The following is a 27,880-nucleotide window of genomic DNA, read 5'->3' as shown; positions in this document are numbered from 1 at the left end:
TTACCCATCATGCACCGCGCCACAAGTATTCTCCAATCACAGGTCGGATACAAAAGCTAGTCCAATCAGAAGAAAATACCATAGTGCATGAGCGCACGAGACGTTTCCTGAAGCATTGCGGAAGAGAGGTAATGAATGATTAGTCATATTTTTACTTCGAAAATAACCATTTGTGGAAGTGTTTTTAGCATTTTATTGTGAACATGATACTTTATTGCATATACAACATTCATAAATATTGTTCAAAAGGAAGTTTTCCCTCGTTAAATCAAGACCGCTGATAGCTAGCTTCTACTACTGTAGACCTTCAGCTAACTTAACAGTTACTTGCTAAGTTAACGTTACCTATCGTTACATGTATTGCATTATGACTAAATGATTCTGAAAATGTCGTTCTAACGCATTGTATCAGAGGTTTCATATGGGACCGACTGTCAATGTTGTGAATGGTGGCGCGTCTGAGGACTAGCTGTATTGGGTTTAAGTACTTTGTCTATTACCTTGAGTTATGTTTGCAGGAGCGCCGCGAATTCCTGAACGTGTAGTTGGTCCCAGTTGATACTGCATCATGTCTTGTGCGCTTCTACTGTTGTTGACGAGCTTGGCTTTGGTCATGGGCACTGGCACAGCGGTGGAGATCCAACGTCCACGCGGAGTACCACAATCAAGTGAGTTGGCATCTGATTCTAACCCGAATTCAGACAAATAACGTGATGGTTCTTATCACAGCCAGTGAGGTAGGCCTAGTCTATGCTATTCTAGCTGTCAGAATCCCATTGTGAGCATGGATTTTAACCTGGTAGGTGTGCATTGTCTCTCAGATGAGCTCTTATGTACCCAACCCTTACCTGTCCCAATCGATCCCGACAGAGAGACAGTTCTATGAGGAGAACAAGCCCTTTACCTGTTTGGACGGCTCCAGCACCATCCCCTTTGACCAGGTCAACGATGACTACTGCGACTGCAGGGATGGCTCGGATGAACCAGGTACAGTATCGCTCACTTCTCATCAGTAAAGCCAGACTGAACCCACTATCAAGACACTACACACCTCTGTGCACAGTTATCACTAAGGTCTTGACTGTAATGAATGTCTTTGCATTCTTTTTCACAGGTACTGCTGCCTGCCCCAACGGCAGCTTTCACTGCACCAACGCTGGCTTCAGACCTGCCTTCATCCCTTCCTCCCGGATCAACGATGGCATCTGTGGTAAGGACATTGTCGCAGTATTTTTCCATGGATCAGTTGTCCCTTTCTCTCAGTTTTTTGTGGTTGTGTGTGTAATTGCTGTGTGCTGATGAAGTGTTCTCTCCTCAGACTGCTGTGACACGACAGACGAGTACAACAGTGGTGCCACTTGTCAAAACACCTGCAGGTGAGCAGTAGTAAAACGTACAGCATTCTGCAAACATTTAATATTGACTACAACACTAACATTCGCCTTTGTGTTGGCGAACGATTCCTCCAGTATGTGTGTGTGAAGACTGATTGGGTTGGCTGTGTGACCCCTAGGGAGATGGGGCGCAAGGAGAGGGAGAGTCTGCAGATAATGGCAGAGATCACCAAGGAAGGCTTTCTGCTCAAACAACAACTGATACATGAAGCTAAAAGGGGACAGGAGGACAAACAGGTGAGCGACTAACCAACCGAAGGGTAGTAGATTTATTTGGGGTTGGTTAGGCAGAGGAAATGGCTAGGTCCTATACAGAGACCATTTCATATATAGTGCAGTTGGTATAAATCCTTGCCGTTGAACGTGTTCATGAAATGACAAGACTTGTGTTTGTTTGTTTCAAAGGGTTTTTGTAAATACTTCATCCGTGTGTTTGTGCAGGGCAAGTTGACTGAGCTGCAGGGTAGTAAGAAGGGTCTGGAGGGGAAGGTGGAGGCTCTGAGGACTGTGAAAGAAACAGCGGAGGATCCAGAGAAAGAGGCTAAAGAGCGCCACCTGAAGTCTTGGGAGGGTAAGTACTCTGGCATTATCTCTCTGCTTTTAACCTATGCACATCATAAATTCTCTCAATGTATTTGTTTTCTTCACACAAAAAAAAGGGTACTTTTGTGCTGTTCGGTAAAACCAAGATATTTAAGTATATTCTTGTAGTTAAAAGACAGATTGTTAAATGTGAAATGCCCAGTGCTAATCGTCTCTCCAGTCAGATAGGTTTTTCAACATCTTTGATTTGGAAGTAAATTACAGAAGTCCTGTTGAAGATTTCTCTTTCTAAGTTGTATGTGATTTGATTTTGTCTGTTTCAGAACAAAAAGAACTCATCCGTATGGAGAAGGACAAAACTAGAATGGCTGAGGCTTTTCTGGAGCTGGATGATGACGCAGATGGCTAGTGAGTGTGTAGTGTGTGTAACTGTCAGCGTTGGATATATTCAGAGCTATTTCAGTGTGATTCAGTGAGTGACTAATACGGTTGTTTTTGTTATTCCCAGTGTTTCTGTGGCTGAGCTGCAGTCCCATCTAGAGCTGGATCCAGATTCAGATGGCTCTCTGACAGAAACAGAGACTCAGGTAAGATGTCTCATCTTCCTCACCCTCAAGTCAAGAGAAGATGTTCTATCACACTAGTAAATTTGCCGTTTTGAATCCAAAATAGGTGACCTATGTGATTCGTGTAGATCCAATGAGAGAATTTTGGCTGGCTGGGGGCTTTGGATAACTACTGGCTGTATACGAACGAGTGATGCGCGTTTGGAGAAGTACTGTCTGTATCCAAGGTTCAGCCAATCGTTCACATAACAACAGAATGCAGCACGCCACTGAAGAGAGAAAAGACTAGTTACAGCATCAGCGCTCGCGCTGGAAAGAGAATGGAAAGGGAGTTGGCCAGTTAACTTACAGCAGCGTGTCCCCTGAACGATATCGTAGAGGTAGGAGAGAAGCCTGACCATGGGGGTGAGAAGGTGACAAAGCATACTTCATGAGCTGTAACTGAAAAACAACTGGCTTTCGGAAAGTTTGAGGTGAGGGAGAAAGTGTGGTGGAACAAGTATTGTTAACATTGTTAAGGATCTTGCTAGCTGGATGGAATTCTCCGTTTAGCTACCCAGAGAAATGTTGAGCAACATTAGCCAACTTACCTGATCAAATAATCAAGTTTAAGGTGTGACAATTAGCTGGCTAATAAAGTCCAACAGCTAACGTTAGCTAGCGTTACAACATCAGATGAGCTAACGTTAGTAACCTGACCGATTCTCTATAGTATTAACTGTTAACGTTATACGACTCCTTGCCGTTCCTCAAGTTATAACGTGTTAGTTGCTTACAGGACCCTGGCAATCTGAAATGTAACAAGTTATCTAACTACGATCTGTGAACTAAAGTTTTCCCTCTACAGTAACTGTGGTTAATTTTTAGAATAAGATAATTAGGTAAAAATGAGGCGTTGCTTGTTAATCAAGTGTAGCTGGGCCTGGCTTAAGCTGGATGCCACTATAGCGGAGGAAGGAGCACCACACACTTTCCCGCTTTCTCACTTTTTCAATATAGTGGATAAAAAGGGCTATGGCAGGTGTACTCTCTGCCTGAAAGATCAATTATGCCAACAAAGGGTCTCATGCTGCGCTGGCACATTGTAGAACAGATGTCCACAGGCAGAAGGTGTACAATGTAGTAATGTGCAGTGTAGCCCAAAGAGATTGCTTTTCTTGTGTTACTGTCAAGTTCAACATGTGTGAGGGGGGATTATTGAATTTTTTTTACTTGGTGAACATTATATTTGCACACATTTAGCCTTGTGCACTTGATCAATGTCTACAATAGTGGCCACCATAATAGAATGCCAGGTTGTTTCATTCTATTTCTACTTTAAGATGTTTTTTTCCCCAAGTGCAATATTTAGATTGTGTGTGTGGTCACAAGCATTATATTATAAAGGCTGTCATGGCTGACTGCAATATTAGTGTATTGTTTTTTTTTTCCTCAAGACTTGAGTGTCATTTGCAGAAAAGTCTAGGCAACAAATAACATTTGATTGCTTTCTTTAGCTTTTTTTGCTGTGAGTTAGGTTCACATTAATTCCTTTTTATTTTACACACAGGTTGACATATTAATGAAGTCAAAATGATCTTGCTTACTCAAAGCATTTGCATTTACTTGTTTTGAGTTGCCCAGAAAATACATCAAGATCATTTGTCTTGTATCAAGATATTCTGACTTGTATCAAGCCTTTTGTAGGTTCAAATGAGCACATGATCTGCCAGTGCAGTTAGTTTATCTTGGTAAGACATCTTAAGATGTTTTTTTTTATGTATTATTTGAAGATAGACGTTTTTCTGGTTTCCTAATCCATTCCTACAGGGATTGCTGGGAGGAGCAGGCAAAGTGGACACGTCTACATTTGAAACTGTGTGGAGCGGCATCAAAGACAAGTACCTGTCAGAGGTCAGCACTTATGTTATGAAGACTTATGTTATACAGTCATTTCCATATCCTAGTTGAATGTTCAATGGTCTATCCTGGAGCCTCAGATTGGGTGTCTAGGCTGGGTTTCTGTCAAGCACTTTGTGAAAAATGGGCTATATAAGTGTGGTATGTGACCGTGTGGGTGTCTTAGGGCCTGTCGGACCCCCCTGCCCCAGTGGAGACCCCCAAGGAGGAGGAGTCCAGGGACTTTGTCTCTGACCATGACTCTGACCACTACCCCGAGGATTATGCTGGAGAGGAGGAAGATGTGGAGGATGATGAGGAAGATGATCACGAGGAAGAGAAGGTAGTTGGAAATCCTCACATTGGAGGGGAAGGGCCTGAGCTAGGCTAGTATTGCAGGGCTTGGGTGGTCAGTTGTCCCAGTAACATAACGCGTGTTTAATTATCAGGTCCCTCCCACCGTGCAGACCCCAGAGAAAAGAGAGGATGATGAGGTGTCCATGCCACCGTACGACACAGAGACCCAGATCCTTATTGATGGTGCATACATTCATCTGTTTTACAATCTGGCCTTAGTCCTTCACTACCTTAAACAGGGACACAATTTGTGTTTGACTGAATATACAAAGTAGGGGGTTCAGAATTTTAAGCGTAAATATCTGAATTGTGATTTTCTGTGCTGTGGAATTGTATGTCTCATTGGTCTGTCCTTTTGAGGTTGTGCTTTGTTGTCTTTGTTCCTCAGCTGCCCAGAAAGCCAGGGATGATTTTGATGAAGCTGAGAGGGCTCTCCGGGAAGTGGACGATCAAATGAAGTGAGTTTGCAACCACAATGCTTAATCTCTGCTGGCTTTGGCAACAACTGTATGTTAGTCTTTGCAACACAAAAACATCTCATGATGATGCTCGACAGGCATGCAAGTGCAGCTTGTATTATTAGGTTTGAAAACGCAAATGAATGTACCCTGTTGTCTGCAAGTCAATCATTAATCTGTGGTCCTGAATTTATTTGGATCTGCAGGAACCTTGAGAAGGAGATTGGCTTTGACTTTGGGCCAAGTGCAGAATTTGCATACCTCTACAGCCAGTGCTACGAATTATCCACAAGCGAGTACGTATATTTAATCTGTCTCTGTAAATACCCATAGTGTGTCTATGCCTTCGTGAGAGAAATAATCTGTTTATATGAATGTGAAACTGAGTCTCCCAAAGATGAAATCGAAGACTCTGCCCCTCTTCTTTTTCATCAGGTACATCTACAGGCTGTGTCCATTCAATAGGGTCTCCCAGAAACCTAAGTTTGGGGGATCAGAGACCAACCTTGGGTAAGAGAACCTCTTCACTTCATTCTACCGGAGCCTTTAACTGTTCAAGTGACTGGTCCTTCTAAAATTGCTAGGAATGTTAGTGTTCATTCTCTGTCGCGGTCTCTCCCTGTTGTAGCTTGTGGGGACAATGGGCTGGTCCTGAAGAGAATTTATACTCTGTGATGAAGTATGACCATGGGCAGGGGTGCTGGCAGGGCCCCAACAGGTCCACCACAGTAAGTCTATATTCTCCAGTCCACTTCCCTCCCAGCCCAAAGTTGTACCTTTATGACAGTCTTATGACACTCTAATTTGCTGAGCATATGAAGTGGATTAAGTCAAATCACGTTTCATGCGGTGCTGGGTGGGGGAACGTGCATGATAATTCACACAATCTGTGCACGCTAAGTGTACAGGTCCCTACTCTTGAGGTACTGCTGACCCATGACATGTCCTGTGAATGTAGTGAAGGGTTAATGTTTCTCTGTGTGGGTCAGGTGAAGCTGACTTGTGGGAAGGAGACGGTGGTGATGTCCACATCAGAGCCCAGTCGCTGTGAGTACCTCATGGAGTTCACCACCCCCGCTGTGTGCCAGGAGCCAGCCAGCCTGGACGAAGTACTGCACGGACACACAGAGCTGTAGTGCTCCCCACCAACAGGTAGCTAGCTACAAGCCAGGCCAATTGGACTTATAGAGCAGTGGAGTACTTTATAATTACATGTGGATATCAACTTTTTATAAATACTCAACATGTTAGGGCTAGCACGGTGATTGTTTAATCATGTACCCTATAATTATGGACAACAACCCCTGGGGGGAGAAGTTACCTTCATAATTGTTTTAATATATTATTTTTTTTACTTCATGTTGTCTTTCAATCATCACTCTACTCTGCATAGCTAGTGAGAGCCAAGCTCAAATCAGATGACTTAGAATCATTATATCAACTGTTGGCTCCAGCCCACATAGTTGTATTTGTGCAGGATCTTCAAAAAGATCTGACATGTATGGCATTCAAGTCCACCTAATAGGACGAGCCAATCTAGATAATGCTTACTTCCCTCATCGGGTCGAGTAGCTTAATTAAAACTGTGCAAATAAGTGTCGGCCGTCATTGTTAATACGAATTTGTCTCTTTTTGACTTGCCTAGTTAAAGGTTACATTTAAAATTTCCAAATAAAATAAGTGCTAACTAGCTAGCAACTGTACACAAGGCAAGGAGGCACAAGCAAGCAGGAAAATGAGAAGACATTGAAACAGAAGATGTTAACAGGCCAGAGGGACAGAGGAAGACATGCATTGTGCAAGGAGCCAGTCTTTTCGTAGGACATCCTTGCACATGTATTTGATCATTTTTACATAAAAAGGGGCAAGTTGGTAATTTCACAACGGCGAAAGCAAACAATTTATGAGAAGTAAGGCACTGTGCTACATTTCCAATCGATCAGAACCATTTGTTTCTGAGAGGATTTCTTATGAATTCTGCTTGAAAATAAGTCATTTCTCTCTCAGGTTTCTCTTTATGGACTACATGCTAGCCTCCCTCCCTTCTCTGCAACAACCAGCTGCTGCACTCTGGCTTCACAAACTGGAAGATTCAAAATGGTTGCTTGTTCTTTACTCCTACTTGTCTGTTGCTTTAACTTGTTTGTCTAGGGTTAGTGTTTCAATTAGATTTAAAAAAGTTGTCATTCCCTTTAATTTTTTTTATGAATTTGAGTATGCTGAATTGTTTTCTCCTATGTTCTACTTTGCCAATCAACGAGTTGTACTGTATCTAAGCAGGATAGTCAGTATATTGTTAACTGTGCTCCAATACTACAGTAGATTATGCCAATGATGTGCATTATGACGATGGTGGGCAGTTTGTCTTATGCGCATCAATGGTTTTGCATTTTTACCCTCTGGAAACGACAACACTCAATGTCATCTTGTAAAAACAACATGGGTCACTCAGATATGTAACCTTTTATTTTTTCTGGCATGTAAAGTACAAATAATTAAACAATTCCATGAAAAAGTCTTCAAGCGTCTTCAGCTGAAATCCCGTAATAAATATCCTAAACTGAAAGGTTTATTTTCTTTGTTACATTTTGTCATTGTTCATTTGGTCATGTTTGGAAGTATGAGATTTTGATATCTTCCTACTGACATTGATACATTGATGCCAGTAGATCTGTTTTGATCATTTTTCTCCTTTGATTTGTTCTACCATTCCAGGAAAATGTAAGAAGAACGTCACTAAGTTACTGTGTCCCCTCTTCTAAATAAATAGACACAAAATACAGTTGGTCGAGAAACAGAAGAACCACTGACCCCTTTCCTATACGAGTAACCCCCCCCAACGATGCTTTCCTCCTGGCTGCTGTTGGAACTACTGTACATAGAACTGATGTCATGTTGTAGTTCTGTACTATGGTCCTTCTAATAACTACAGTAGTTCCGTTCACCAGCAGTAGGAGGGAAAGCATGCTGAGTGCACATGGAGCCTCAGGCACTGCCTAAGGTCCAGGCTCTGCCCTGGAGCCAACAATAGGCCACACCCCAGGCCCAGCCCATGTCCTGACTGACACTCCCCAGGGTTCTCAGTGGCTGGAAAAACAAGACTGTGATTAGATTAAATAATCAAAAGGTTTTCATTTAACAAGACAAACAGAACACAGGCAGTAAAGGCATAACATCTAGCACACAGCATGTATGTTTATACACTTCAATTAGTTAAATATAGCAGTGCATTCTTTGACTATGGAGAACATTTCCAAATCGTACTTCTAAAGCTGTTTTTTAAATCTATTTGTTCCCTTTTTAAGAAAGAAAATGTAACCACAATTTTGGCAAACTTAAAATCTTTTAAACTTGCAAATATAATGAAATAAACCATAAATATACACAAAACATACTTTATACGAGGCAATAAATAGTTTTTAAGTTAACAATAAGTTAAAACTACAAGCTTAAAGTCGCCCAAATAATACAAGTTTGTTGGCGCTATCTTGAATTTTTTGTTTAAATTATTTATGTCGCAACAAAAGCTACCACAGACTTTTACAAACACAATTGAACACATTTTGATTGAAATAAAATTCTAACTAAGTCTAAAATCTGCATACACTAACAACTGCAACTAATTAAATAATGGAATGAAAAAATAAATTACCCAATCAAAGCAACCAAATAAAATCTTGGACCCATGTGTCCTATGGTAACGTCAACAACACAAATACGCAAAGTTAACATGTGAGTCTTGATATGTAAAAGAAAATCAATCAATTACAGGAAAAATTATATTCTAAAATCGACGTGGGCTAAAACTGATGATATATTAGACAGTATCCCTTTCAAGGTCTTTTCAATTAAATTGCTCTTTTTATTCACCCAATAATATGCGGTTAGTTTTAGTTTGCATGTTCAGAGCACTAATCCGGGGCTGGGATTGTGGACATTTTCAGAGCTCTCCATCGGTGCTTGTTTGATTCTCTTTAATGAATCGGTGAATTAACACTTTGATTTCTTTACATTTGATCCTTCCGCCTTTTCCGCAAACCATTTCAGTGTGATGTTTAATTTCTTTTTCTTTTAAAAAATATATATATCTTTTTGTTCTCAGTCAATATAAAAACAAAGCACATTGCACTTACTGTTCCATAGGAAAGTTTTTTTGTCTTTTTAGATGATTATTTGTTGCTCAAGCGGTGCAGTACATTTGTCTCCTGCCATTGTCCTTGGCTCTCTACCATATGTAGGTGTGGGAAGAGAAGAGGGTCTCTGTATTGGCTGTGTAAGATGGGAAAGTTTGTTGTTGCTCTAGTCTAGGGTGTGGCCTAGGGCCTGTTGTTGGTCTAGGGTGTGGGGGAACTGGGCTGGGACTCTACCCCATATCACCAGTGGGACTACTTCAACTGCAGGTAAGCAACGTGGCCTATTTGCTGTTCTGTTCCCAAGATTCACATCTGGTCTCTTAAAGTGATGCTGTATCAGTCCTACTGTGCTACCTTCTCTTGAGTATGGGCACAACTAATTGAATGGGGAAGGGAGGTGTGGAGTTAGATTATGACAGGGTGTTAATGTATGACATTTCATGTTTGTTTTGGTTGGCACACCACCAATATACTACTGGGGCACAGTAAGAAATGAAATGGTCAGAGTTAGAGGCTGAGGGTGTAACGGTGGAAGAGCATAGGGTTAAACTGAAACAATGCTGTCATACTCTGATGTATTGGATTCCTATTATGAGCGGATGGTGTGAGTATTACAGTATTGAGGTTCAAGAGACACTTGTGTGGAACTGTCGTTATTTTTGCTGAAAGGTGAATTCTTTGTATACATTGTTGTAGGTTTGTGGTAAGCACCTGTGCAAATGGGCTAAATTATATCTACTCAACAGATATGTTAACCAAAAGATATTAGTCCATTCTGATATAATTTGATATGAACAACAGATATTTCTGCAAGCGCTATGGGGATTTAAAATGATAAGGGATCTTCATGCAATAAATTATAATGGTTTATAGAATAATTATCAGGGGAGCAGTTAGTAATTAGTATAGACTGAATTATTTCTTATTGACACTCATATTCCAAATTCTTTGGCTAAATCTTCATTCAAATATACCTAATCATCTTTGCATTGAGAATCTACTTCAAGCCTTTCTGTTTCGAACCAGCCCAAGGTGTCTGTGAGGACAAATCATTGGGCGACTGACTGTCTTTACTGCAGCCTGATTTAAGTGTCTCCTGTGAAAGCGATAACACTTCACTGTACAATCATTGAAGCAACACTAACTGTACACAACTTCAGAGAAAGTGATATGTGTTTGTCTAGTTTACACTCAAAGATGGCAGTATAAGTAATGCAGATTTGTCTCTGTAGCGTTTGATTCCGAATCAGTGAATTGGTTTGTGCTGATGTGTATTTGTTCTATTCCGATGTCTTTGTTTATGTTCTTTTTTTTTTGCTATTTCAAGTTTGTTTATAGGTTGTGGTTGAAAAAGTAAGGTTGTGTGAGAACTTTTCTTCTTCGCCCCCTTCCCTCGACCCCCACCTATACACGGCATGCACACGCTCCTCCCTCTCTCAAAGATCAAAGGGCTTAAAATACAGCCATGCGGTGTCCCAGTCTTTCAGAGTTTTAAGAATCTGTAAAAATTCAGCACAAGGTCTTGTTCATTTTGTATGTATAAAAATAGATTTATCTCTAAAGTAATCCTTTCAAAGAGATGGTTGTCCTCTTTGGCTAACACAGCGTTATTTAGAAAAGCAAAAATGTCTTGAACACACGTTTACCTTATTTCATCTATTATATGCAGATGTCTTTATATTGTAATCCTATCACTCCCCATGAAACGTCTCGTCAGATGTTTCTAACAGACAAACCAACCAAGACTATTTTGTCGTTACATTTTCATCAAGGGGTGTCATAAATTATTTCCATGGGTTTGTTGATTCTTTAAAAATTCCAGCTAGGTGATAGTGCCGATCAGATGTTGCAAATCAACAAAAATAACTTTTTGAGTTTCCAATGTGAGATAAACTAACTTGTCACTGTTGGTTTCTGCAGGCTTGGTTTCTTCTATTTTGACAGGGCAGGCAGGGTTACAATGAGAGTGAATAGAAACTGATTCTCATGAGCTTCTATAAAGTGTCATATACGGGGTCTGAATGAAACTGAGGAGTGTTTAGTAAACTGATGAATAGGCAAGAAGCTGTCTCACCCTCTAGGACTCAGTGAGGAGATATCACTGCTCAGAGTCATAACGGAATCTCAACCTAAGTCAAAACTACCGTCCTCTCGATCTGATCTGTGCGTAATGGTGATGTTGAGTCTACCTAGCCAGGCCAATAATTTCCACTGAATTGTAAAAACCTTCTCATTCCCTTGGAGGGGTGTTATATCTGGTTGGGTGTTTTGGTAAAGTGGCTCTGTGATTTGCTCTAAACTCACAGTCCCTAGTCTCTCAGAGAATTGTACATGAACACTGTCTCCATGGGAACACTAGCTGGGACAATGTTCTACGTTGTTCACACAGACAGCTCTGCTTGTGGTGGAATCCATCCATTCTACTCTGGATAGAAGAACCAGAGTGAAAAAATACAGGGAGATTCTTAGATGTCAGTGATGTTCAGTATTCTAGTGTTGTTTCCCCCCTAACAGGGCTGATGTGTGACTGTGTTGTGTTGTGTAGCGAGGGTGTAATTCTGGTGGCCTTCAGGCTGCTTGTCTTTGTGACCAGTAGCTGTTCAGTTTGATAACCTAAATCATATTGGATCTGTCCTTAATAGGGTAGAGCAACTGCCCTATAGCTAGTCACAGCCTACCTAATGTTGAGCCAGGAACAGTAGTAAAAGTTTCTAGAAAATGCTTACATACTCGGCTATTATAACCACCTTAAATATTGAATATATAGTTATATTTTAATATATGTATACAAGAGAACACTGTTTTTAATTAATTTTCTTTGATCTAAAAAAAATCACTGATTCAAAATGCCCAAGTGTAAAAAAAAAAGTGACTACACTCTCTCCAGCAAGATAATGGGATAGTTCGTGGGGTAAGAGTTTGGGGTTTAAATTGCACATGTTTGTAGTTCATTTTAGATTTTTGATCATTTTGTTTCAGCAGTTTTTGTCATTATTTGCCTGAATTCAATCAAAGCACTCAGCACACATTCTCTGTCACATTCGTTAGACTGTCTCCCTCATCGAGGCCTCTTACCCCCACCCCCAGAGACCAACTACCCAACGCACCCCTACTAATTCAATCCAGGCAAACGTAGGGAAGGACTAGCATTGTGTAAAGAGAAAAGAAAAACTCTACTAGTGTATTTGTTTGAAACTCAGACTTTGTGTATGTTTGTATGTGTAAATATGTCTAATAGTGTGTGTATGTCTGATAGTGTGTGCATGTATGTGTATAGGTGAGTGTGCATCAGAGAGAGAGAGACTCAGTCCAGGCCCATGTAGAGTGATAGTAACAGGGAGCTCAGTGGCACTCCCTGCTGGCTGAAGGAGCTGGCGTCAGCTAGCAGCTCTCTCTCTCAGGCCTTGTGTTGCTTGCTGGTCTTGAAGGAGACCTGCAGCACGCGGTCTCCCAAGCGGTAGCCGTTGAGACTAGCGATGGCCATGGCTGCCTCATCGTAGTTGGTCATGGTGACGAAGCCGAAGCCCTTACATTTGTTGGTGGTGAAGTCACGGATGACCTTGACGTTTGTGACGGCGCCGAAGGGCCCAAACAGCTGCCACAGGACGCTTTCGTCAGCCTCGGGCGACAGGTTGTAGACGAAGATGCACCAGCCGGCTCCGGTAGGCCCGGTCAGGTTGACTCCCGCCAGGCTGGTCATGCTGTCGATTGTGATGGGGGAGAACCTAGGAAGAAGAGAGGGAGAACTACATTGGGTGTCATTCTGAAGTTCCACACAGCAATCATCTCTCTATATACTGGCCATGTTTCTAGCTATGATATGCGCTGAAGGCTTGGTAGTCGGAGGGGCATGGAGTCTGTCTGGTGACCCAATCGATCTCCATCCTCACTTTTTCTGCAGTGAGTAGATAGATGAATATATGTGTGGGCAGGGCACCACAGTGGTTCCAGACTACCTGCTTTCACACAAAACAGCACACTGTGCTTCTATGACACACAAACACCCACACTCTGCATATTTTAGTCACAGTCTCTGCTGACCAAAGCCTCTGCAAAAATTAGACACAGAAATCCCAATGTTTAACGGAAATCACAATATTGAACAAAACACAGAAACCTAGAGAGGGATGAAAGCAAATTCGAATCAAATCATAGGAAAATTGGAGCAAAAAGAAGAAGACGCAAACGCAATCTGGTATGTCCATGCTGGCGGAATAAAGGGGACATTAAAGCAAAACCGAAACTGATAATGTTAGTTCATAAAGAAATACACACACATCAGATCCATTACGTAATCAAACCAAAAGAAAGAACCAAAAGATTATAAACAAAGCCATGCCAGAATACCCTGCTGTTAGACAACCCTAGACACTGCTTAGCATATTTAGATTTGTATTACTGTCTGGACTGGTTGTTACATAACTTCTCAGTTTAATGGGCAGTGTGAATAGGGAATTAGGGAATATTATCATGATCTGTCATTTCAAGGTGAAGGCAGCAGGTGGTATTCCAGTCACTTTGTTTGAAGTTTGTTAGGCATGGATGTATTTTTTTTTAAATATTTTTTGATTTTTTTTTTTTTTACAAAGTACACCTTTGGCATTTACCTCTTGACTCCGTAGCTGGCGTTTAGTAAATTGTCGAGTCTGCAACGCAAGAGGGAGAAATGAAGGGGGTGGAGACGTTAGTGGTGAGGACTGAGAGGAGGAAGGCTTTTTAACATGCAGCTTCTGCTCCTCTGCCAGCTGGCCTCCAGAGGGCGCCCTTCCCCTTCATTGTACTGTAGAGGAGCCATCTGTCTATCCCAACAGCAACCCATCACAGAGCGCATGGCCTAGCCTTTGTGAACCACAACAACGCACTATGCAAATCAGTTTGTTAATGTGCAGATAAGTGTGTGTGTGTGTGTTGGAGATCTGCGTTGTGTTATTCATTTAAATGTAATTTATTCATCTTGTTTAGTAGATACTATGTTATTTGACTGGTTTGGACCACTTTGCTTTGTTTTCATTTGATTTGTGCTTTGATACATTGGGGATCTCTTACATTGGTTTTGTGCTGTTATTTGGATCTGGTCCCTTTCCAAATGGAGGGATGAGGCTGCAGTTTAAAAGAAAGTCAAGAAAAAAGAGGGAGAGAAAGAGAGGAAGATAGGATGAGCGAGCGCCGTAGTGCTCGTTCCAGCAGGGCAGGTGTGTCGGGTCAGATGACAGACAGGTCAGAGCGGAGATTGGGTGGTGGTGGGGGCAGTACCTGAAGCGCTGAGTCTGATGGTGCAGAGGGCCAGTGTAGCGACGTGCAGCGGTCTGGTACAGCTGGGTGAGCAGGGCCTGGCCCGTCTTCTGGCTGGGGTTGTTGGCGAACTTCACCGTAATGGGTTCGGCTGCGCCCAGGGGTTTCTGGCCGTTCAGGCCCTTGATGGCCTCTTCTGCCTCGTTCCGCTTGTCAAACCGGATGAAGCCCACTCCTCGCGATATACCTGCTCCGGGGTCAGAAAGCAAGCTAATGTTAGCACCTGAGGGGTGAGGAGGGGTGAGTCATGACTTTGACTTGGTCCAATGAGATGGGAAAGGTTAGAGTAGGGTTACAGTTGGTTAGGGGGAGGTAAGTTAGAGTAGGTATTGGTAGGTCCTTGGTAGGTCAGGGGTACATTTAGAGAAGAGTTAGGGTAGGTCAGGGGTACGTTAGAATATAGTTAGGGTAGGTCAGGGGTACGTTAGAGTAGAGTTGGGGTACGTCAGAGTAGAGTTAGGGTAGGTCAGGGGTACGTTCAGAGTAGAGTTAGGGTAGGTCAGGGGTATGTTAGAGTAGAGTTAGGGTACGTCAGGGGTACGTTAGAGTAGAGTTAGGGTAGGTCAGGGGTACGTTAGAGTAGAGCTAGGGTAGGTCAGGGGTACGTTAGAGTAGAGTTAGGGTAGGGCAGGGGTACGTCAGAGTAGAGCTAGGGTAGGTCAGGGGTATGTCAGAGTAGAGTTAGGGTAGGTCAGGGGTACGTTAGAGTAGAGTTAGGGTAGGTCAGGGGTACGTTAGAGTAGAGTTAGAGTAGGTCAGGGGTACGTTAGAGTAGAGTTGGGGTACGTCAGAGTAGAGTTAGGGTAGGTCAGGGGTACGTTTAGAGTAGAGTTAGGGTAGGTCAGGGGTACGTTAGAGTAGAGTTAGGGTAGATCAGGGGTACGTCAGAGTAGAGTTAGGGTAGGTCAGGGGTACGTTAGAATATAGTTAGGGTAGGTCAGGGGTACGTTAGAGTAGAGTTAGGGTAGATCAGGGGTACGTTAGAGTAGAGTTAGGGTAGGTCAGGGGTACGTTAGAATATAGTTAGGGTAGGGCAGGGGTACGTCAGAGTAGAGTTAGGGTAGGGCAGGGGTACGTTTTGAGTAGAGTTGGGGTACGTCAAAGTAGAGTTAGGGTAGGTCAGGGGTACGTCAGAGTAGAGTTAGGGTAGGTCAGGGGTACGTTAGAATATAGTTAGGGTAGGGCAGGGGTACGTCAGAGTAGAGTTAGGGTAGGTCAGGGGTACGTTAGAGTAGAGTTAGGGTAGGTCAGGGGTGCGTTGGAGTAGAGTTAGGGTAGGGCAGGAGTACGTTAGAGTAGAGTTAGGGTAGGTCAGGGGTACGTTAGAGTAGAGTTAGGGTAGGTCAGGGGTACGTTTAGAGTAGAGTTAGGGTAGGTCAGGGGTACGTTAGAGTAGAGTTAGGGTAGGGCAGGGGTACGTCAGAGTAGAGTTAGGGTAGGTCAGGGGTACGTTAGAGTAGAGTTAGGGTAGGTCAGGGGTACGTTTGAGTAGAGTTAGGGTAGGGCAGGGGTACGTTTTGAGTAGAGTTGGGGTACGTCAAAGTCGAGTTAGGGTAGGTCAGGGGTACGTTTAGAGTAGGGTTAGGGTAGGTCAGGGGTACGTCAGAGTAGAAATAGATTAGGTCAGGGGTACGTTAGAGTAGACTTAGGGTAGGTCAGGGGTACGTTTTGAGTAGAGTTGAGGTACGTCAGAGTAGAGTTAGGGTAGGTCAGGGGTACGTCAGAGTAGAGTTAGGGTAGGTCCGGGGTGCGTTAGAGTACAGTTAGGGTAGGTCAGGGGTATGTTAGAGTAGAGTTAGGGTAGGTCAGGGGTATGTTGGAGTAGAGTTTGGGTAGGTCAGGGGTATGTTAGAGTAGAATTAAAGTAGGTCAGGGGTATGTTAGAATAGGCTAATAGTAGGTTAGAGTAGGGGTCAGTTGTGCCAGAAGTGAGTTAAGGCTGTACCTGTAACCTGGTCCACCAGGATGCGGGAGGTGATGATGCGTCCGTACTGGGAGAACAGCTGCTCCATGTCCTTCTGGGTCATGGTCTTAGGCAGACCGCTCACATACAAGTTGGCATCACGGATAGATGCTGAGCTGGGACGGGCGTACGATACCTACAGCACATCAAAGAAACACACATTTCAACACTGATATCAAATCAAAGGTTTCTCATATCTTTACTGTACATAAAACCATATAGTCATTTTTTTTATTTACTCAGGTAAGTTGACTGAGAGCACATTCTCATTTACAGCAACAACCTAGGGGAATAGTTACAGGATGAATGATCAAAATATAAGATGGGGATTGGGAATTTAGCCAGGATACCAGGGTTAACACCCCTAGAATAAGTGCCATGGGATCTTTTAGTGACCACAGAGAGGCAGGACACCTGTTTAACATCCCATCCGAAAGACGGAACCCTACACAGGGCAATATCCCTAATCACTGCCCTGGGACATTGGAATATTTTTTTTGTACCAGAGGAAGGAGTGCATCCTACTTGACCTCCAACACCACTTCCAGCAGCACCTGGTCTCCCATCCAGGGAACAACCAATACCAACCCTGCTTAGCTTCAGAAGCAAACCAGGGTGGTGTTGCAGGGTGGTATGCTGCTGGCTCTGTAGCATGCATGAATATTAATTTTACTCGTCTTTTTTGTCAATGTGTGAGACTGTTTTTTGGAACGCTTTGTGACTGATTGTGTCCACCGTTGTGCAAAGTTAACATTAGTATTCTATGGTGAGACTATAGTGTGACTTAGATTGATTATGAAAATGTCTACACATTCATGCGTTGGCGTGTATGAAAGCCAGTGAGAGAGTATGATAGATAGTGAGAGTCAGTGCATTGTTGTGAGTGGTCTGCCTGTTTGTTTCGGATGGAGGGAGAGGGAGCGAGTGTTGCCAGAGATAGGCTGATCTCCCCTCCCTCTCCTGCCTCTTTCCTTTGTTTCCAGCCTCGAGGGAGAACAGCTCCACTGGCAACCAGCAAACAATATAAATAGATCACAAGACAGCATCCCCGACTGTCAACTCACTAAAACATGAACTCCTTATTATATAAACACATACTCACATATACAAGTACAGTATAACTTGAATGAATGTGTTTGGGACATTTGTACTGAGAGTGAACATTTAGAGTATTATCATACCTTGCACAACACATAGCCGATGGGTGTATTTGACCCATTGAGTTTAGAGAATAAAGTTGTCCTCATTCTAAATGGTGCAGTGAGTGTGCAGGACTCCAGTATTGTGTAGAGTGTGTGTGAACAGGGTGTGTGATGCAGTGATTGGGGGTGCTAGAGAATGGGAGGGGGGTAGCGGAGGCTACCCTATAATTAACCCTCTCCCTGTCTCTCCTACAGTACAGATGGTGCCTGCAGCCCATATGGCCCCTAATCCTGCCATTGGCATTCTGCTCCCCAAACTACTCCCTACCCTTTACTCTTCCTGCCCCCTCCCGCCATCTTACAATGCATTGGTGGAAATATGACATTTGTTTGGTCATTGTTTTATGACTGTATAATGTTAATTGATTTTCAAAATAGCCCTATTGATAATATCAACATTTATTTATTTTAACAATTGCAATAACAACATTAACAACAACATTAATAACAACCACAAAATGTATACATTTTCTGTAATTTATATCGGCCCAATAATTTTGGTATTATATTGCTAACTGTAGTAATAATATCATTATTGCCCCCTAAATACAATATATGTGTATTTGTACACTAATGTAACTAAAACATATTGTAGAAATAATGTTTAACAATATGATTGCCGTATAACTCCAAAAGCCCAACCCAGCTCCTCATGCTGTTGACTCTCTCTGCCCCAGTCTTTCAGAAGTCTGATTTGAACTAAGCCTGCACTTTATCCCAATCTATGATCTACTTTGATCAGGTGGGAGGAGGGGGGGGGGCGGAGGGACGGATGGAGTAGTGTTTAATCTGCCCCCCCCCCCCCCCCCCCCCCCCCCCATCCATATTGGGGACAAAGAAGCACCCTAATTAGGCCAGATTGGAGGCAGATGGGGGAGCCTGAACTGACCCCCGTGCCCCACAGTGAGACTCCCTGATTACATTTCCATCACAATCACCTCTGCATGCTGCTAGCCCCTTGCTTTCTGACCTCCACTCTCCCTCTCTCCACTCTCTCTCTCTCCACTCTCCACTCTCTCCACTCTCCCTCTCTCATTTCTTGTTCTGCTCACTTCCTTTGTTCCTGTGACCTCTCCTGTTTTTTCCTCCTTCCCTTCTTGTCACGTCTGCCTCTCTCTGCCTCTCTCTGCCTCTCTCGCCACCTCCCTTTCTTTGAGTTGCTCCCCGCCTTTCTCCTCGTCTTCCGCAGCGTACTGAAGCAGAGAAGATGGAGAGTGGCGCAGGTTGAAAAGCAGGAAGCAGAGGTGCTCTTACCTTAATTGTTTTGGTCTGCAGTTTGAGACCGTTGAGTGTGTTGATGGCCTTGTCTGCGTCATTGGGATCCACATAGTTTACGAACCCATAGCCCAAACTCTGGCCTAAATCGTTGAAAACAGATATCGATAATGGTCCTTTAGAAACTGTTTTTGCACCAAAATAACTGTACCTACAGGTACATATGCTGTATGTGATTATTTGTTATCCTCCAACTAGAAATAGATTTTGTTTGTCTGTCTATTCATCAACTGTACCTGCTGAAGCATCATGAATACCTGTAATCTTGTCTCGGACCAGTTTGCAGGATTCAATCTCTCCGATGCTACCGAACAGGCTCTTGAATTCTTCCTGGGTCATGTTCTGAGGCAGGTAGTTGACGATTAGGTTGGTCTTGCTGTCGTCTGTGGCACCGTTGGTGCTGATGACTGGCCCGTTAGGCAGGCTGGTTCCGCTCGGACCGTTGGACACCTGGGTTTCCATGGTGCTGATTATCTGCTGAGGAAAAGGAAGAATATAGAACCCTGTGTACAAATAATATACATCCGCAGTAATAACACACAGTAGAGTAATGGTGGGGCGTTGATAGTAGGCCTTTTAATATAGACTCATTGAATGAATGTCCGCTCTGTCATTGTCAGCTAGGGAAGAGGTCAGACATCAGCTGAGGGGTGGAAGGATACGAGGCAGGGATAGCAGTAGACTATACACAGACCCCTCTCTCTCCCTCCCCGTTTCCCCTCCTCTCTCCTCCCCCGCTCTTTCTCTCTCGCTGCCTCTGGCCCTGCAGATGTCACAGTCCTTTTCCCCTGTTTCCTCCTCCCATCCCCCAGCCTCCATCTATCCATCCAGCCACAGGGTCAAACAGCATTACATCATTGCAGGGTCCTAAGTATTGGTGGTGGTGGGGCAGGTGGAGCAGTGGGCGTTGGGACGGGGAGGTTGACATGGCAGACAAAAGAGAAAGTGACATGGTCTAATCTGCTCAGGTCTAACGTCTCTGAAGGCTGTCATGTAGCCACATGGAACGTTTCAACCCCATAAATACATTCTGGCTTTTAGTGTGCTCACTTTCTTTTGTAAGTGTGTGTTTGTGACTCCGACTCAAACTTGTTTGTGCGAGTGGATGGAGTGAGTGAGTATTTGTGCCCACTAGAGGTGTGTTGGTGTCATTGTGTGTTGCTCTGGAGTACACCATGTTGCTTCATTTGACCCACAGGGGATTGTCTTCATGGAACAGCTGTGTGCAGGTCAGAAACTAAACTTCCCGCTATCTCTCCTTTTCTTTTCTCTCCCTCTCTCCCTGCTCCATCTATTCCATTCATCCACTCCTCCTTTTCACCATTCTGTCTAGAATATTATCTGTTGACAGACTGTGTAAACAAGCTAGTACAGAGATGTTGTCCCTGTATTACTGGCCTCCTGGGCTCCACCCAAACTGATACAAATGTTCATTTTGGCTCCCTGTTCCATTTCCTGGTATAGTGTACCTGGGAAGTGTGGTTTAAATAAGTACCATTATTCAGGCTGGTATCTGTGAGCCTGGCTGGCATGGTGACTGCAGGTCTCTGACTGGTGGGTGTTATAAGGCTTCTACCGCCAAAGATCCAGAGGTCTCACAGTGTAGCCTAAGATTCTAGAATTATTTGAGGAAGATACAATATTACCAGCAGCTTTACTACTGTTTGTCTGTTGTTTTGGTTATAGTCTATGTTCGTCATTTTCCCTTTTGCATGGCAGGGTTTTCTTTTGATGTTTATCCATTCAACTTAATGGAGGAGACTGAGTAGTGTTCCTTTCCCCTACTATGGACATATTACTCTAAAAGCATTCAATGCTTTGATGATATTCCCCAAGCCCTGTTGTAGCTCTTAGTGCCCCCCATCTTGTTTCCCCCCTCCGTGCTCATGCCCCTCTCTGTCTCTCTCTCTCCTCTGTCTCTGTCTCTCCTCCTTCTAACCTGATTTCTGCCTTGAGCTGTACCTTGAACCATGTTGCCCAGGTAACAGCGGCTTCAAGACTGTTGCTAATGGCTGGCTGACTTTTGGTTGTCTGTGCGTGTGTGTGTGTGTGTGTGTGCGTGCATGTGTGTGTGCGTGCGTGCATGTGTGTGTGCGTGCGTGCATGTGTGTGTGCGTGCGTGCATGCGTGCGCGGACAGAAAGATAGAGGCAGAGAGAACGACATAATCCATCTCTGTTGGGCAGATATTGTTTTTCTCCATGTATTAATGTTCGATGGCTTTGCGGAAGCAGAGAATATATTTAAGTCAAATTGACATTGACAGGGAGAGAACATCGGAGGGAGAGGGAAGCGGGAGAGGGAAAGGGAAAGGGAGTGAATTATGACAGCCTAAAAATAAAACACTGCAAACACACATATCTAAGAAGCACATGAGAGCTACTGCAAAGTCGACTAGACATCCATCATACAATACACATGTTATGGGCTTCTTTGGTCTCGACTAGAGCGGTATGATCTGCTGATCTAGGGACTGCACTGGAACAGAACATGGACAGAAGGTTCTACAATGCCCAGTTAAAATATCATCCTTCATTCATAATGGGAAAGAACAAATAGTCCACATGGGTATGATAAATAGATTCATAAAATGCATCTATCTAATATGTGTAACCATGTAACACACAAACGTCCGAAACTAAAGGAAATACTAATATTTTCTGAATTTGTCACAGAACTGACCAAATATTACAGCCCTTTGCAGAAAGACACCGAATCCCAGCAAATTTGACTTGTCAACTGAAATAGACCTCAGTGTGGCAGTCCAGGCATCCACAGTGACAAGTTCTAAAGTGATATAATTCCCAGGCTCAGACTGGCCACAGAGACACAGAGGGAGAGACTGGCTGACACAAGCAACATCTAACATCACCCTGACATCTCCATGCCAACAAGCAGGAGGATGAAAAAAACAGAAGAGTGCTTTTAGGATGCTACAAATAGAACAAGTCGTAATTTTCATCAGAACATGTTAGCCTTTACAAAGAAATTAGTGGAAAATATCAACTACATCCATAACAATATCCAAGTACTGATATGGCAAGGATGTAGGCAATTAACCCATGAGGTCATAGATAAAGGCCCAACCAGCACACCTCTGATAGGCTAATTCTATTCATGATTTATTTTGCTAATCATGGTGAATGACAGCAAAGAGAGTAACCAGACACAAACGCATTAAACACACAACCCCCAACACTTTCAGATTTCTACTGTTGGTTGGGCAAGCTCTTCTTCTCCTTGTCCCGGCACTAGATGTGCCTTTCTTTTTCTATTTCTAGGACCTGAGAGATCTCCCTTAATATTTAATGGACTGCATCCTCAGCATCGCCTACACATGGACCCAGACTCGCACGCAAACAAGAGCCCAGAGCCCTACCTCCTCTCCTCTCTCTGCCTGACGAGTGGAGCGAGCACAGCACACAGATCACCTACACTTGACAATGCTCAATTACAAAACACAGCAACATTACATGACCCAAATCTAAATACAGATACGGGCAGCGTCGTCTTCTTCAAATTGGCTTTCCCCTTGTCTACATACATGACTGCTGTTGCTTTCCTACAAATGGAAGATGAAGACCTGTCCTAAGAGGAAAAGCAGCAGTCTGCCACATACAGTATTCAGGCCAGCTTTTGTCATGTCCCGATAAAGGTCAATGCATACGATGTGATTACCCTTTACGGAAATCACTGTAATTGTATCAGCCAGAAGACTGGGCTCAGATGGAACTGAGATTCTCACGCTAGGCCTTATTGTTCCTAAGTGTTTCCAATGGGAATCAAACACAGGTCCATACATTGGAGTCAAGACTGCTCTCTACATTCTAAAAAGGGATTTGTCATTAGATTCTTCTGATAATGTCAAATGTGCTTGGCATCGACTCTTTTCGTGTTCAGGAACATTCCTAGCATAAAAAAACATTGCTCAGAAGATTGTTATCTGTAAATCAACCCAAGAGAAAATGAATCAGGTTGTGGCAGTAACAAATAAATCAACAAATTCTATCTTAGCAAAGAATGGGAGGTCAGGAGGAGGCCTCGGCTTATCTACCCACTGATATGAGGAACTATATTACTGCTACACACACTTCCTGTTAGTGCTACCACTGGTGACAACACTGTCACTCATGGGTGATGCAGTCGCACTGTACTGGGAGAGTCATGGAAAATAACCTCTATCTCTGAGTAAGATAAGGTAAGAGAGAGAATTTAAAAAAGGTTAGTTCCTGTTGACAACAACACCATCAGAAAATACTAGGTTCTGAATATTTCATGTTATTTAGGAGTTGTTGGGTTCTCTTTTTCATGTGCTAACTCATCAGAAAAACACTATTGCAGACATTGTTGTACCACAATACAACCCACCTAAAATGGTAGTGCATTAGTCTCATTTGAGTAACTAGAAAACGAGGAAAAACATTTGAAAATCTAATTTCCTGGAACCACCAAAGACAGGGGATTCACTAAACTAAGGTTTGGCTCAAGAGAAAGGCCTTGATTTTCAAGGCTTTTTTTTCTCTTTCTCACCCTTGTTTTTAAAATATACATCAATCATTATTTTGGAAGGCCTGAATCGCAAATGGATTCTAGGCTGGGGTTGTAAATGGGCCTTCTAAATAACACAGATTACAGGATTATCCTAAACAAAAGGCATTAGCCACACTCTCTACAGCTTAAAGGGATCATGGTGGCAGCTGTAAAACAACAGGACAACACAAGTCACAGCCCAACACTCACAACCTTATCCTACATACTACATAACTAACGCTCAGCACTAACACACATTTTTAATAGGCCTATGTCTATATATATATATTTTATATTTTTTCTTTAGGAGAATGTGATATTTTAAAACAATTTCCCCGTTTGTCAATGCATTTTATGACAGACATAAGCCATGTTGCAAATTCCCTGTGAATGTGTTTGTGTGTGTATCTTTCGTTGAAACCAGGGGCGCTATCCAGAGTGCTGAAGTAGGGAGTGGCTTTCAGGCGATTCCGTTTAGGCCAGAATGCATTGTCCAAACCATCGAGCCTTTTCTGTGACATTTCAAAATGCTTCATTCGCTTCTTTTCACGCATTTAAAATTGTTCGCATTTATATGACAGAACATCTTCTACCCCTTCCCCTTATTTTGGGAAAACAAAACATGTGCGCTCTGTAGGAATTCACAACCCCGAGCGCCTTTTTGCTGAATAAAGGTATTGAAACAACCAAACAAAAGAGCCACCCGTTCCTCCTCTTCTCGCGCGCAGAGACTATGGCAGCTCTATGAATATTAATGTAAACAGTAGCGCTTTGTGTCATGGCCAGGGGCTGCAGGACGCTCCCGGAACAATGAACGCCACAATTGCCAACATAATTTCGCTCCAGTAAGTCAGTCATAGGCCTAATAATAATAATAATAACAAAAATAATGTACAACATATATTTGTAGGACATATTAGAGGGAAAAATCTAATTCGGCCTATAAAAACAACATAGAAATGAAGGTCTCTTATTCTTATGTAGGCCTACGAGTCTATTTCAGTTCCCTATGGGCCATCTTGAATAAGTAAATATAGAGTATTTCAAAATAAATCAAAATCTATTTAGGCTAAACCTGATTTAGTCCTCCAGTCATTCTCCATTGGTGGATTGATTTTCTAGACGAAATCACTTGACAATACATGTAAATACATGATACATCTTATATTATAAACTCATAGCGTCAGTTCTATTTAGGCTCGTTTACACTTGGTGGCCTCTGCTGTCCTTGTCCTTGAATCGCGGAAGCGCCTCGGGAAGGTTATCTGACTCAACTGTTTTATTTGCTTGGCACTGCGGTACAGGCAATGCTCACGGAGGACTGCGGAACATGTGGACAGGAACTATATGCCTACGTGCATGACGCTGACTGGGCTCTGGGCCTGCCTGTTAGCCCAGCTCTACGGGCAAACACTGATGAAATAGAAATGGGCTACTATTCAATAAGGACAGCTTAAACATATTGAAGCTATAGGTCTAAGTAATTATCAAGTGGACTATTGAATGAAATAACTGCATTATTATGATCTCAAAGATTTAGGACTTGCAAAATAAGTCTGCTCTTCAGTTTATAAACATGGTCGTGCTCGTGCTCTATTATGTAGGCTACTAGATTTTATTTTGGGCCTACACGACCATCGCAGTAGGCTACCAAGTCCCATGGAATGGTCATTCGATCATTTATGTTGGCCTATATTGCGTATAATTTCTAAATGGCCGTATTTGTGTTTTTGGTTGCAACAAATTATTATATCCCTTTGGATATTGTAGTAGCCTATTATTTAAAAGAGAAAATGGGGTTCTACCTGCACCTGCCATTAAAATCTGTAAATTAAGACGATAGAATATAGGCATAAATCATACTTGATAAATATTTAGCCTTTTATATAAAGCATAAATATAGAGCATAAAAATGAGTTATTTAATCATATTTTATATATTTAGCTTGCTCCTTGCACGCCAGTTTTACTTGACCATGAGAACAATACAACGGTAAATCATTCCACCTGCTGACAGGAATAAATTGGAGGCAGCGTCATTAAGTCAAGAGGATGTTTGGAGATGAAAGCTTTGAGACCAAAACCAGCGCGTGCCATCATTATGCGCTCGAGTCCAGCAGAGGCACGCCCAATTCGGCCGTTGGCTAGGAGCTAGGCTAATTTAACTCTGCTAAGGCTACATAAACCCTTTAACAAACAGGCGTGATTCAAATAGGCGCTAGCTTTAAAAAAAAAAAAAAAAAAAAAAAAAATGTGTTATGATGGATGGGTAAAAAAAAAATATTGTAAAAAAAGAAAACGCTAGTCGCCATCCCTCTTTTTGCGGCCTCTGAAATGTCCATCCCATTTACTCCGTTGCATCGCAACAAGAACCCTTAGGAATTTTGACTTGCCTGATTCAATCCAAACCAATGGATCCGTAATCCCCCCCCCCCCCCCCCCCCTCCCTTAGTGACTCGACCCTTTTCCTTTGCCTTGCTCTCGATGGGCCCTCAGCCACGGAGGCATCATGTTTTGTCTCAGAAATCCGTCTCGAGCATCCTTGTGCTGTGCCAGGCAGGGCAGGCGGAGAAAGACATTCCTCCCCCCCACCACTCTCTACGCAGCTCAGCAGCAGCAGCCGCACGCGGCCTCAGCACCCTCTGCCCCCTACGCCCTTGCGAAAAATGTGTATACAAATAATGCAGCCATGGAGTTTGATATAGCCTAGTGGGCCTATGATAAGCAAATATATAGTCCTCTGTAAAATGTCAGAATAAAGCATTTTGCTATCCAGCGTCGAAGATGCAGGCAGGGATGGAGCCTCGCGCAGGCAGCCGTGGCGCATCGCTCAGCATGACATTCCTAATTGCCAGCATCGATCGTTAATCTTGTCAAGACAATATCCCATAACCGAGAGAGCAGTAGAATAAGCCTATTTAGGCCACTATAGCTTATAAATATTGTGTGTAATACATGTGTGTTTGTTTATACCACTATTATAGCTAGCTAGCCTATCATATATACCATATTATATCATATTCAATATGTGTATTAATACATAGGGCTATATGCATTCATGTATATGTGTTTGTGTACAATACAATCAAGTGGAAAACAAAGGGTCTGCGCTCCAGAATGTAGCCTATACAATGCATGCTGCTGCTACAACATCCACCATCCTTGCAAATAGAAGAGAAAAATGAGGCATACGTACAGTAACCATTCTTGACATACAATGAGAGTGATCTAGGTCCTTCTTCGTTTCGCAGGTCTTCAAGCCGTAGGTTGAGTCAATACTATGATCTGTGGTCTTTATATTAGCTGGCCTGTGTATTTACTGTGGAGAGGCCCGTGTCCAAATCCAAAAGAAAAAAAAGAAAAAAGGAAAAAAGACAATGTTCACCAGGGGAATCTCAGCCCTTGGAGATTGGTAGGTGTCCTCTGTAGGGTGAAAATGAGGAGAAAGGGGTTTTCTTCAGGATGATGATGAGGGAGAGTTTTCTCTCCGAGTGGCGTGGGCGACGGTTCAGAAAAAAAGAGAAGCAGTGATCCCCAACAGGGTGTGTCCAGGGGAGGGTGTTGTGGTTTGGCTGTGCTCTGTGTGTAATATTCCCAGCTCCTCTTGCAGTCTCCTTCTGTGCCTCTGCTGCAATGTTCTTCTTTTATGCGTCCTTCTGGCTGGCAGAGCGTGCTCCTGATTGGCTAATTGTGCAGGGAGGGTACTACACGGCAGCCATTGCCCCTGCGCTCCTCTCCCATTATCCCCTTCTGGAGAGATCACCAGGAGCCCCCCTCCCCTCTTTCTCCTCCCATCTCACTGCCCCCCTTCCTCCCTCCATCCATCCCCCCACTCCCTCCTTCTCTCTGCTTTCTTCCTGCCTCCCCTTCTCCACACACACATGCAGAGCTGAGTGAATAGAGGCTCCACCTGCACTATCCGAACAGATGGGTGCATCAGAAGACAGTAGCTTTCTCTCTCATCTCTCTCTCTTTCCCTACTCTCTCTACATGTCTTTTCTTCATCCCTAATTTTCCCTCTCTTGAAGCTGTATTGGACAAAATCAGTGTTTTAGCTTTTGTCCTTGTGAAAAAGGACTGTGTGTGTACATTCGCACAGGGAGTTTGCCATTTTAATGCAGCCAATCACAGCACAAACAAACAAAAATGGCAAACCATTAAAATCAGGGCATAATATGTGGCCAATAACAAAGCAGGAAATCACCAAAGCTGACTAATGGGTTGAATGAGGGACCCCTTCCTATTGGCTGTGTTTTCCTCTACAGTTCCAGTCATGTGCAGGGCAGATGGG

General features: G+C 43.1%; 2 protein-coding genes across 42 annotated transcripts; one reads left to right on the top strand and one right to left on the bottom strand.

Moving 5' to 3' along the window:
* Window positions 1–49: 49 nt before the first annotated feature.
* Window positions 50–7,762, top strand: LOC110538428 (glucosidase 2 subunit beta). Of its 3 annotated transcripts, none has more exons than XM_090193389.1 (18): window positions 50–128; window positions 519–668; window positions 871–987; window positions 1,115–1,210; window positions 1,319–1,376; window positions 1,514–1,631; window positions 1,836–1,965; window positions 2,261–2,345; window positions 2,446–2,524; window positions 4,313–4,396; window positions 4,569–4,724; window positions 4,831–4,921; window positions 5,127–5,196; window positions 5,403–5,492; window positions 5,632–5,706; window positions 5,825–5,924; window positions 6,186–6,348; window positions 7,204–7,762. In XM_090193389.1, the coding sequence occupies exons 2-17, from the start codon at window positions 569–571 to the stop codon at window positions 6,330–6,332; spliced, it is 1,596 nt and encodes a 531-aa protein (XP_090049515.1). In that variant the 5' UTR covers window positions 50–128; window positions 519–568; the 3' UTR covers window positions 6,333–6,348; window positions 7,204–7,762. The 3 variants fall into 3 exon arrangements, with proteins under 3 accessions (XP_090049515.1, XP_090049514.1, XP_090049513.1); XM_090193387.1 differs by having other exon boundaries at window positions 64–128; window positions 507–668; XM_090193388.1 differs by lacking the exon at window positions 7,204–7,762 and having other exon boundaries at window positions 51–128; window positions 6,186–6,474.
* On the bottom strand, window positions 7,648–27,667 carry LOC110538429 (ELAV-like protein 3). Of its 39 annotated transcripts, none has more exons than XM_090193395.1 (8): window positions 26,786–27,667; window positions 19,319–19,535; window positions 19,041–19,144; window positions 16,567–16,720; window positions 14,583–14,811; window positions 14,376–14,429; window positions 13,937–13,975; window positions 7,648–13,075 (listed from the first exon to the last, which is right to left on the bottom strand). In XM_090193395.1, the coding sequence occupies exons 1-8, from the start codon at window positions 26,801–26,803 to the stop codon at window positions 12,727–12,729; spliced, it is 1,164 nt and encodes a 387-aa protein (XP_090049521.1). In that variant the 5' UTR covers window positions 26,804–27,667; the 3' UTR covers window positions 7,648–12,726. The 39 variants fall into 39 exon arrangements, with proteins under 39 accessions (XP_090049521.1, XP_090049529.1, XP_090049524.1 ...); XM_090193403.1 differs by having other exon boundaries at window positions 7,648–13,054; XM_090193398.1 differs by having other exon boundaries at window positions 14,583–14,808.
* Between the last annotated feature and the right edge of the window lie 213 nt (window positions 27,668–27,880).

Source organism: Oncorhynchus mykiss, chromosome 12 (genome assembly GCF_057628025.1).
Source record: "Oncorhynchus mykiss isolate SJ-2025 chromosome 12, ASM5762802v1, whole genome shotgun sequence".
Lineage (NCBI taxonomy): Eukaryota > Metazoa > Chordata > Actinopteri > Salmoniformes > Salmonidae > Oncorhynchus > Oncorhynchus mykiss.
The sequence above is the reverse complement of the archived record's forward strand: the minus strand, read 5'-3'. Positions and strand labels throughout refer to the sequence as shown.